Source organism: Penaeus monodon, chromosome 42 (genome assembly GCF_015228065.2).
Source record: "Penaeus monodon isolate SGIC_2016 chromosome 42, NSTDA_Pmon_1, whole genome shotgun sequence".
Lineage (NCBI taxonomy): Eukaryota > Metazoa > Arthropoda > Malacostraca > Decapoda > Penaeidae > Penaeus > Penaeus monodon.
Window position 1 is genome coordinate 7,816,370 of NC_051427.1, and position 12,004 is coordinate 7,828,373.

General features: G+C 38.6%; 2 protein-coding genes across 2 annotated transcripts; both read right to left on the reverse strand.

Moving 5' to 3' along the window:
• Nucleotides 1-3,046: 3,046 nt before the first annotated feature.
• Nucleotides 3,047-7,992, reverse strand: LOC119599111 (WD repeat and FYVE domain-containing protein 3-like). Its single transcript, XM_037948867.1, has 9 exons — nt 7,978-7,992; nt 7,607-7,883; nt 7,158-7,309; nt 6,530-6,713; nt 6,006-6,089; nt 5,528-5,712; nt 4,021-4,124; nt 3,369-3,595; nt 3,047-3,241 (listed from the first exon to the last, which is right to left on the reverse strand). The coding sequence occupies exons 1-8, from the start codon at nt 7,990-7,992 to the stop codon at nt 3,460-3,462; spliced, it is 1,137 nt and encodes a 378-aa protein (XP_037804795.1). The 3' UTR covers nt 3,047-3,241; nt 3,369-3,459.
• A 458-nt stretch (nt 7,993-8,450) lies between these two features.
• LOC119599112 (WD repeat and FYVE domain-containing protein 3-like) lies at nt 8,451-10,907 on the reverse strand. The gene is made up of 6 exons (XM_037948868.1): nt 10,897-10,907; nt 10,541-10,733; nt 10,224-10,396; nt 9,576-9,719; nt 9,049-9,213; nt 8,451-8,634 (listed from the first exon to the last, which is right to left on the reverse strand). Exons 1-6 carry the CDS (start codon nt 10,905-10,907, stop codon nt 8,451-8,453), a joined length of 870 nt encoding a protein of 289 aa, XP_037804796.1.
• Nucleotides 10,908-12,004: the final 1,097 nt, after the last annotated feature.

Here is a 12,004-nt window from a genome sequence, read left to right on the forward strand (position 1 = left end):
TCAAGCATATAAATACTATATTTACAAAAGATAATATCCATAAATATAATTTCATCAACAGGGAGAAAGCTCAAAGTCTCATTTTTCAGCTGTGTTAAGTTACAAACAGCAACAAAAAAGCCCTTACATGTTTACAACAAAACTAAAGTTATTATAGTCTTAAGCCTGCAAATCCACTTAAAAACTGACAGTAACTTTACCTTCACTGAATGAATCTAACGCTTTTAAAATACAAAAATATATCCATAATCTACTTAAATTTTACTTTTATCCATTTTTTTTTTCTCTCTCCCTGTCTCTTGATATCAGCTCCCCCTCTCCCATTACTGTATTTCTCTCTTTTCTTCAAGCTGCAGTTATTTTTTACTGTGATCATATCAGAGGCAAGCATGGGTGAGCAGTAGTCTAATAACTAGGTTGATTCATTATCAATACACATTTAACACACTTTACATCTACAAAAAATATAAACTACATGAAAATAAAAATTCAACAACAATGAACTTGTTCCTACAACAGCATTCCTACAGTGGCACTCCTACAGGGGCTTCACTGTCACTTACCCTTTGTCCTCCTGGTTCAGCATGGCTCGTACCATGGCCAAGATGCAATGGCTGCCTCAGGGCACAAGGACACCCTTCCTGAGATGGTGGTCGCACACTGGCTGGCAGGAACGCAAACACGAAGGTCCATATACTGTCCAAGTCCAACTGTGGACATGAGAGGATTAAACACAGTTGTCTGAGGTAGGCCTACCAGAAACCGACTTTGTAATTTTTTTTTCTCTTTTTTGAGAAATAAGTAAAACGGCTATAGCATCTATAAATAGTAAAGCAAGTAGCCTTTTTCTTTATGAAAGCAGTAAAGTAAATATAAATAAATAAAGAGGCTCTAACATCTATAATAGTAAAGCAAGTAACCTTTTTCTTTATGAAAGCAGTAAAATAAGTATAAACAAATAAATAAACTGCATAAAACCAAACCAGGGTGCACCTAGACTAATAAATAATTCTAATCAATATGCATCTCTTATGCAAATAAAAATTGAGATAAATGTTCAAGTAAAATATTCTAACAAGCAAATAAAACGTGCACATATGTTTTTAAAAATAGACTCACTGCAAAAATTAAGAGATCAATTAAAGGAAAAGTAAAAGAATAAAAAAGTATCAGCTAATGAAGTGCTATCACAACCAACCAAACTTAAAACAATAAATAGCAGAACAAATGTCTGCATTCACACCTTGTGTTGTTCTGCACATTCTTCACAGGCTGGCCTAGCAGTAGTGCCAGAAGGAGGTAATAGACTTGAGGCACATGGATGTGCTGTGGAACAAGCCACGTGATGAGCTGAAAGCCAGGCATGTGCCAGGCTTCTTCCCTGATTTCACTAAGAGACCTCACCACCGAACCCACAGAGTAGCCTGTAAAACAAATTTTGTTAACAGAAAGAAGGGACCATGGTGGAATGGATATGTCAAGCATGGTAAGAAAAAAATTATAAAATGGTATACAGAGAAGAGAGAGGTACCCTATGGAAATCTAAATATTAGGAACAATTAGTCCAAAGAATCTTGAGTCACTAAAAACATAGTCACATAAGTATTCTCTCCCTAACAAATCCCTGAAGATATAAATCCTTCATTACACCAACTGGTTTCAAGTGCACAGACTAATTCATTTGCAAGGTCTTGCACATACAAAGTACAGGTTCATACTCTGACTATAAAAATTGATGTTTAGAAATATTTTCTATTACATTTTATTGTTATTAGTAATGTCAATTATAATGTCTATAATAATAATATCAGCATCAATACTGATAACATCATTTTAAAAATCCCAAAAATTCACAGAAAGATGAAATCAGGTGAGGTTACAAGGTCTACTAATTGACCACTTGGTGGCTAAGCACTTGTGGAGCCATCTATGTGTAGAGACATTCCACAAGCAATACTACTGTGAACACTACATTTTTCTAGAACCATTGGGTTAATCATCAATACTTTTACTTATATTAATTATCTTTCCACAAAACTAGACTGCAATTATGATGATGGAATATTATTAAGGTGGTTGTGACAAAATCTGCTGAGACCCACTTGCTTGTCCTCACTTGCCCTCCCTCTTTTTTTTTTTTTTTTTTTTTTTTTTTTTTTTTTTCACAGATATAAACTTGCATGCAGACAAAAAAAAACTTTTTATTGGATGATTATTACATAAGTATAATACCTACATGTATATCAATTATCAGTGATGTCATTTGAAGCAAATTTTATTCAACATCTATATCATCAGCACATGCGACTAAAGTAACCCATGTTAATCTTGAGCAGCATATTTTCTCTCAAAAACACAAAACATGTCTTGCTGTCTCCTTGTACATAATAATCACCAAATCATTTCATAATTCTACCAACTGAAATCCATGTTGGATGCTCAACTCACCAAGGACCTGACCGTACTTATTTGAGGTGACCTGCTGCGCATCTGTCATCCAGCCCCCATTGTGAGACGCATCCCTGAATTTCTGAAGAATCCCAGCATTAGAGAGCAGTGCCACTAACATGCGCAATGCAATGAGTACCGTGGAAGGATGTAAATGTCCTTGGGCAAAGAGCAAGACCCAATCCAGGCCCAGGACTTTCACTACCTCTTCACAGAACCTGGAAGATGAGAAATGCAAGCTCAGTTTGTCCTCCTTACTGCACTTGACAGAAAGAATCTTCAATGTGCCCCCCTCAACACACACAAAATAGAACAAAGGAATACACACTCTTATCTTCCATCATAAGTATAACATATAATCTATTCATTCAGTACGTTTATTGTGGAATAAAAACTCTCTACATTAGGTCTCAACACAAACTAAAATACTACAACACTAAAATAAAATACAAAAATATATATTTTTTGAGACTATCAAAGAAAAAGTTAAACCAATATTCAAAATCAAAATTTGTAACAGATTTTAAATAGCATATACAACTAACTGATCACCTAAAATGATTCCTACTCCCACAACAAAAACCAATACTCACCTAGATGTATTGTATTTTTGTTGGAATTGTACATGAGTGTGTGCACAATCTCTAGACACTTGTTCCTCAACAGAATATTTCGCATTGAGAGGCTTGAGCTATCTCCGTTTTCAAACCCTTTTTCCTCTGCATTTTTCAGGTTGATGTGTTTCTCTGATATGCTCAAGATGGGAAGCGTCGACACAATAAACTGACCAAAACTGCAAGGAAATACATAGAATCAAATGGGTGATTAACACATAAATGATCTGCAGCTCCTTTTCTGCATTAACCAAAACCTTTAAGCATTAGCTTATCAACTGCCAAATCCTAGTTCTTATAACAAACCTTAACAGATCTTGGGGACGTGGGTTGTTGGCAAGCAACGTTGTGAGCAGTGTGAATATGACGGGCGTACTGGCACATATACTGGCTGTGTTTACGTTTGAGTGATGATTAAAAGATGACGAATTATTAGAAGATGATGAGTTATTGACGGGGATGATGAGGCCACTTCTTTGCCCTGCGATTGTTCCCAAAGCAGGTGCAGCAGCCGTGGTACCAAGCGCAGTTGTCTGGAAGATACATCTCTTTGTAATATCCTACTGTCAATACCAAATGTAATCTATGACAATCTCTTGTACTTATTACATATTACCTATGGTAATCTCTTGTCCCTATTACAAATTCAAATTCATGAAAGGTACATAATATGCTGCAAAGCTTCAACACTTGCTTTAAGTATAATCAGTTTACTGAAAGTCTACAAATTTCTCATATTTTTTTTTTTACTCAATTTGACTTCCATTTAAGTTTTCCAGATTTGTTACTCTTGTAATTTAATTCATACCAAACTCAATCTCTATATATGAAAAAATTAAAAAATTAAAATTATAGCAATAATATCTAGAAAAGTCCCTGGAAAGAATCTAACAATATTCCATTTGATAGTTCCCAAACAACAAAGCTCACAACAATGCCATAATACCATAATACCAACCTCATTTTGCGTACATTATGCTGCCTCTCCCCAGATTCCCTGGCCAACTCCACCAAATGCTCCAGGAGAGTGCGAAGTAAGTCACCTGGTGCATCTGCCCACACCTGGAAAGAAGACGAGAGGGACAATAAGACAATAAGTAGAGGTCCATACCCGATCTCTACTTCTTCACAACTTTCTTAGTCATCCCACAGGCCTCCTTCACCCAGGGTTGTTTCTAGAAAAAAAACAATCTGATGAGCAGTACTAAATGTCAATTAGCCTGAGTTGGCAGCCCTGGATTGTATGAGTAACAAGTCCAATACATAAACTTGTTGCAATAGGCATCATAACAGAATTCTAAGGCACTGAACAGAGTCTTAAGTTTTGCTACCAGAGCCCTAAAGACATGTGGCTTGGTACCTGCATCTCCAAATACTCTTCTCGAGCAAATACATGGCTCTAGTCAACCTTTCTTTCCTGATCTGACTATATTTCAAGTTAATAACTAAAGCAGTTGAGATACATTAAGATAGTTTGGAAGTGGATCAGACATAAAATCAAATAACAAAGAACTAAATTAGACATATAATATAATATCAATGTACTGGATTAGACATACAATTGATAATAAGGATGTGGACATGAGGAACAATAAGATAAGAAGGAAGTGGAAGAGACACATAGTAAGATTACAGATGTGGAACAGCAGGACAAGATAAGACAACAAGGGAGCAGAACAGAGGGACACATGATAAAGACTACACGGAAGATAAGAAAAAAAAATGAGGAAGCAAAAAAGGACCATTCAGGAACACTTGGACTGCAAAACAAAAACTTAAAAATGCATGAGAAGAGCAATAGAATAAATACAAACAAAAGCCATAACTGCTAATTTGGATGCTAAGAACACTTTAAGAACTGGAGGAGACAATAAAATTTATATGGATATGCGGGTGTGGATGAATGTATGTGGATGTATGGGTGTGGGTGTGGGTGGATATATGGATGCAGATGTGTAGGTATGGATGTGAGTGTGGATGTATGTGGGTGTCTAGGTATGGATGTGGACATGGACATGGATGTGGATGTGGATGTGGATGTGGATGTGGATGTGGATGTGTGAGTGTGATATGTAGATGTGTGGTGTAGATGTATGTGGGTGTGGGTGTGACTGTGTGTAGGTGAGAATGTGTGGATATGTGTTGATGTAAATGTAGATGTAGATGTAGGTGTAGATATCAAAATAGAAGTACATGTAGATGTAGATATAGATGTATCAAAGTAGAAGTAGAAGTAGAAGTAGAAGATGTCGATGTAAATGTGTGTGTGTGTGTGTGTGTGTGTGTGTGTGTGTGTGTGTGTGTGTGTGTGTGTGTGTGTGTGTGTGTGTGTGTGTGTGTGTGTGTCTAGTTAAATTTCCTCCCTTTCTCTTCTTCATTCCTCTCCCCTTCCCCCAGTCTTTATCCTTTTCCCATTTCCTTTTCCCAAACCTCCCCACTCTCTTTGCCCTTTCCCTGGTCCTCACCTCCAGGTCACAGAGTAGGTCACTGAAGGCAGGCGTGCTTGGAATAGCTGACGACTCCCTAGCCTCGCCTGACCCAGCCAATGACATGCAGAGGTGGAGAATGTGGGAGTTGAGGAGCGACTTCTTCTTGCGGAGGAGGAGGGCAAGTGTCTGGTAGCCCAGGCTCTGATTCATCTCCATTTGTGCTGTGAGAGGAAAGCAAAAAAAAAAAAAAAAAATTGAGGAAAATAGGTAGTGCCTTCTTTGTTTTCTCTTTCTTGTTGACATTTGTGGATGACTTTGTGATTTGTCTCCCTTTATTTTTTCTTAAAGGCTATGGTAATTTTTTTTTTATTTTTTATGAATTTATCAATGATCTGTATAGTATTTTAAAATATTAGTTTTAACAGTTGTCTCTAAAATAATATGTATTACTATCTGAATGGAGTTAAAAACATAATTTGGAAAAAAAAATAACCAAAGAAAATCTCTCACATACCTGTCTTGCTCGTTTTGATGACACACGAAAGGGCCTTCACTGATGCATAAAGTGATTCCACATCCTTCGACATGGCAACCAAACCTTAAAAACGTAGATTAGGTTATAGAATAATAAAAGGTAATGTTAAATTCATTCAATCATTTTCTACCAGCTAGAACCTGCTTTCTGCTAAATATCATAGGCAGCAATCACATGACTATATGTAGTCTTTTCAATCTATCTTCTCTGAAACTGCAAGAAAAATAAATAACAACAGAATTATGCCTCAACATCCTCATGCAGTGAGGGAAGGGGCACCAAAATTTTAGTAATCCAGATCATATATAATCTTTGTAATTTTCCTTTACCATGTTATGTATTGCAAGGGTTTTGTTGATTTGCTGTCAAAATTATTTTCCATTCAATGTTCTATAAAAAGAGAAGGGTAAAAATAAGAAGATCATTTGTACAGAATTACAAAAAATAAGTACAAAAAAACAAAAACAATATATCAGCACTATATAAGAAGGACCCTGACTCACCAAGAAGGACAGAACAACCCCCAACATTATCAAGCATGGCTGCCACAGGCCTAGGACAGAACACACGAACACCCAAGTAGCCGATTACAACACCTCCTAGGGACCTCGATGGGCCACTCAGGTGTCCTGCAGAGTTATGGAGGACTCGGATTGGGGTGGCATTCTCGTGCGATGACATACCCAGCTGAGGGAGGTGAGGGGGTTATGAGACAACCATGAATAAAATCTACCTTAACAGATATAGGACAATTACCTATAATCTTCATAATATTTATGTTAATCAATATATAATACAAACTACTATCAACCAATCAATCTTTCAACCTAACAATTATTTAATATAGCTATCCTCCTCCTAACTTGTTCATCTCTACATCTCTTCAATCATCCATCCCTCACCACCAGCCATTTATATATTTTGTATCTATCAATTCATCAAATTATTATTCTACTTACACTAACTTTGAGTGCATGTATCTGTTGTTGTCTCTGTTACTGACTGACCAACTGACTGACTGACTGACAGATAAATATACAGATAGGTAACTTGATCTGCAGATGTACCAGATCAAAACCCCAAAACAATCTCCATTTAATCTATCACAAAAGCAAATTAATGTATTATCACCTGTTTGGCAATTGCTTTGTTGTCTACTTTGGAGTACATCTTGCGAATCTTGTTGAGAGTGAGATGTGAGAGAGTCGAAGCATTGAGACCAAATATGACTTTCTCCTCAGGGACCACAGACAGGGTCTGTGGTGTTTGGTTCTCACCTGATGCTGATCAAGAAAGAAGCAAAAATATGGTTTAAGCCTCTGGACACTGATAATCGCTGCTCTCCTTTTTCTTATTATCCACTTGTAAATCTTGAGATGGCTAATATCCTTTTAGTCACCAAGGGATTAAATGGATACCTAAGGTATTCAAAATGATTGTGGGACAAGAATTTGTTGCACAGGGTTAGTTAATATAATGTAAAAAGAGTAACCATGCTTAATAAAGAAACAAAATGACCACCAATTCCATATCTAAGTTACTATTCAAAGAGCTGTACAAACCCAGTAGCTGCACCTCACCTGGGATCTGTGCAGCTTGGAGACTGCCAGTGTAGTGTGGGCCCAACTGATGGAGGTGCATACCATCTGTGGCTGAAGGACATCCTCCACCAAATGACATGTACCTGCTTCCAAACCAAACTTGGAGTGCCGCCTGTAAGCAGGTGGTGTGCAATGTATGCATACACTGAAGAGGCAATAGTGAGGTTGGCTGCTCCTCCCTGGGTTTTTGTAGGATGTAGTGCAATTTCTTCTGTGTCACCAATTGCCCATCAATGTAGATGCAGAGGGAGGAGTTCTGAGTACAGAGCGGCTCAGGGAGACAGCCAGGTGGTGCCACTGACCCTCTGTCAACAAGTCTGGGCACCACACTCGGCAGCCAAGTCACCTACCATCTCTGGCTCCATTCTTTGACAGCGCAAAGAACAGATTCATACTTATATTACTACTAAACAAGATGATTAACTAATTACTAATCTTGAATTAATACAATAGTGGCTGAATAAAATAACACCTCAATGATGGTATCAGAAATCTCTCGGCATCACTGACTCAGGTGACTTTGATAACCATCCTGCCATTTCGCCTGGGAGTCCGCTACATGTAGCAGAAATTTCCGCTTGATGCACTACTAGTGCACAGCAATGCCTATAGCCGTACCCGGCGTGATGAGTCAGTTTGTTATGATAGCTATGGCGTGGCCCAGCAGATATGGGTTAAATATCAACAATATCATTAAGCAAGTTTTATTTTCATCTTCTAATAGAAAAGAAATAACTGTATGTGAAGCCAGATACCATAACAAAGCTTGAAGAAACTCACCTTGTCCAGGCTGTGGTAAAATTAGTCTCGTGTGTGGACACAATCAGAGCTTTGTCTCTTGCTGAATGACAATTGATAGGCACACCAAGTGGTGGTCACGGCCTGGGACATGTCGGGCAAGGGTCAACACTCGCACACAGTGTGGATCTGTCCGGGGGTCACTGTATTTCTCAACACACACCCAGGTGCTGTATGTGAGGCCAGTCTGAGGTGGGAAGATTCGATCCCTGAAAATAAATGAAGAAGGGAAAACTAAGTCTTGATAAAAACAATACTCCTGTTTCAATTATCAGTAACCTCTCAAAAACTTTTATATGTTTAAGTACATCAGTTTAGTTTACACTTTTCAAGGTTATCCATATGAATTTTCGGTGTAAGTACAACCATCTTGAAATTGAAGTGGATATATCTTTTATAAAACTAATGCAAATTTAGCACTCTAGAAAAATTAATGGATTCCTAAATTCCAGGTAAGACTAACATCCACTAAGAATAAATGCAATAAATCATCTATCTTGATATCTATTTCATTCAACCACATACCCCAATGCAGCTGTATCTTGTCTCAATAACACTTATACTTTTTATTAAGCTTCAATACTGCAACTGAACTTCACCCTCCCACACATAAACCAATGTACCTGTTCCAATGCCACCGATGACGTTGGGCTCTGTGGAAGAGAGGGCTGACCCTACCACCGATCCACCCCAGCACTCTGTGGCGCAATGGAGGAAGGAACAGACAGCCAAAGCCTTCTGCACTCATGTCAAACTCCACAAAGGAAGGATACACCAACGTTCCTACTCTGTAAGACGAAAGTATAATCTGTTAGTTCAGTATATCAATTTCAAAAAGGGACTAGCTTCCCATTAATATCAGTCTACATGGATCTGATCTTACTCTGTTTCAAAATGATCATGAAACACATTTAATACAGGTCACTTTTATATATATATATATATATATATATATAGATATATATATATAATATATATATATATATATATACATACATATATATATATCATAGATGAAATCATATGAAGAGAAAAATATGATGAACCATTTCACATATGCCACTTTGTGTTACTTACAAAAAAGAAAGCAAAATACCCTAAAAGGAGTGTAAACAAGTTGTCTATCAACAAAATGATAAAAATACTTTACCTAAAGTCCCTGGGTGTTGTCATCGACACAATTGTTTTTATCCGTGTAAGAGGAACTGGGCCATTGCTTGGTGACTGCCCCCTGCTAATGTCTATTTCATCCAAGTTCTGGCAGTTCAAAGGATAACCAAGTCTTAAGAAGATCCTAGAAACCACACAAAAATACATAAGGATAAGATGATTTTTCTATAACTGAGTACATTTACCTATGTATATATCTGAAAATTTATTACAAATATAAAATTCACATATATAGACAGCACCATTTCTGCATATCTTACACAATATCAAGTCTATACAAATATAAAATTTTATGTAAATCCATATAGCCTCTACCCAGTTTTCCAATTCTAGCAAGAAGCATCTCTCAGCTTGCCTCCAGGTGGAACATATGGTATGCCAGGAATGGCCATCTCTCCAAGGACACATGTATCATGCATCATTATGTCAGTTCAATCCTGGATGCCTTTGGGGAATTTAGGCAAAAAAATAGAGCTAAGGCCTTTTTCAATCATACAATTCATGACAAGCTGCCTCATGTGGCAGACTACCATCTTTACACATGTCATGGAGTTTATACTTTTTGGCATTTTAACCAGTCCAGTGGCACTGGGTAAAATCCATCTTATTAATATAAAGTTCATCTTACCTCAAGTCTCTTGGGTGTATGGCCTGGGCAGCAAGCCGTTCAAAGATGTACTGCAGTGGTGAATGTAAGGCATGCTTCTCACTGACAAGAGCCACTGAACATTTGCCTAAGAGGTCACCCGTCAAACCAGCTTCACACATCAGTTGCTGGTTTCGTTCTGTGCGGACTAAGGACTGCAAATGAAGAGACACAAATTAGCACAATAAAAGGGATTTAACAAGAGACAACAGATTTACAGATCACTAGAAGAAAAAGAATAAACAAAAGACCCCTATATATGTACACATATATGGACAGAAAAAATGGTCCATACTTACTTTGATAAGATGTGCAGTGTAGAGCTGAAGCATGCATGCTAGCCTGGGATGTGATGGGTGCTGTATGGAGGGCAGGAGACGCAATAAGGCGGTGAGCACTCCAGCATGTACGATGACTGGCTCAGCTGGAGTGGGACCAAGGTTGAGTCCCAACAGGTCGCTTATTACTCGGGGATATATCCGTGACTTTGTTCTGTAATGTAGTAGATGACCAGGATTATATAATCATTTTCACAGCTGCACATTCTTCTTTTACAGAAATCACTGAAAATCCCAAAAACACAAACCATCCTCCTTATTTTTAAAGGCACATAAAAGGAAATCTAAGCAAAACACAAATCAAATCCACAAATCACAAGAAACACATGAGCCCTATTCAGAAAATATCAAATTGGAAAAGGTTCCTAAAGCAATCCACACTTACATCACCCCCAGATGTTGATGTGACAGGAGGTGTGAAGGTTGGGACAGAGGGCTTGTCAAAGGCATCCAGTGCCATGTGGTACATCAACTGTAAGATTTGCACCACACGCACCAGGGATACAGGAATCTCAGGAGGTGGCCTGTTGGATTGGAGCCAGAAGACTATTGATGGGAAAGATCATGTGAGTAAAATAAGTAATCATTTTCATAAGATCTGTCTTTACTTCTAGTACCCTTCACAAGAGAACGCTTTTTTTCTTCTTCTTCTTTTTTAATCAATCAATAAAAAAGTAAATCTGAAACTGGACCTGCTACATGGTATCATGACTGTCAGCTAGCCGATTTTCAAACTCCAAGGAGCCACCCAGAATTTAAAGTGTAAGCACACAAAGAGAAATACCCACAACCAAACAAATCAGAAGTTCCTGCAGCCATAACAGCATAACCTAACAGCATAACCTCCAGAAATCAGGACTCACATATATTCTAGTATGGGTGTGGTGAAGATGGTGTGGAAGGTGGTCAGATCAACCCCATCTGAGGAGCAGTCTTTGGCAACCACAGCTTCTGAAGGCTGGTCCTCTGTCAACCCTTCCTTGGTGTCCTGCAATGTCGTCTCAGTCATGAAGCAACCCAGCAGGCGCAGGGTGTCGCAGAAACTGGTGTAACAAATCTGGTAGAGAAAGGTTGTTTTTCATCAGAGGCAGTTGGATAAGCATTTTACTTAGCATTCAGATTTCTACAACCAGAAACTTGGTAGGTAAGTAGGTAGGAAGGTAAGTACATAGGTAGGAGGTAGGGAGGTAGGGAGGGAGGTAGGTAGGTAGGGAGGGAGGGAGGGAGAGAGGGGGGGAGGTGAGGGAGAGAGGGATGGAGGTGAGGGAGAAAGGAATGGAGGTGAGGGAGAGAGGGATGAAGGGGAGGGAGGGAGGGAGGGAGGGAGGGAGGGAGGGAGGGAGGGAGGGAGGGAGGGAGGGAGGGAGGGAGGGAGGGAGGGAGGAGAGAGGAGGGAGGGAGGGAGGGAGGGAAGGAGGGATGGAG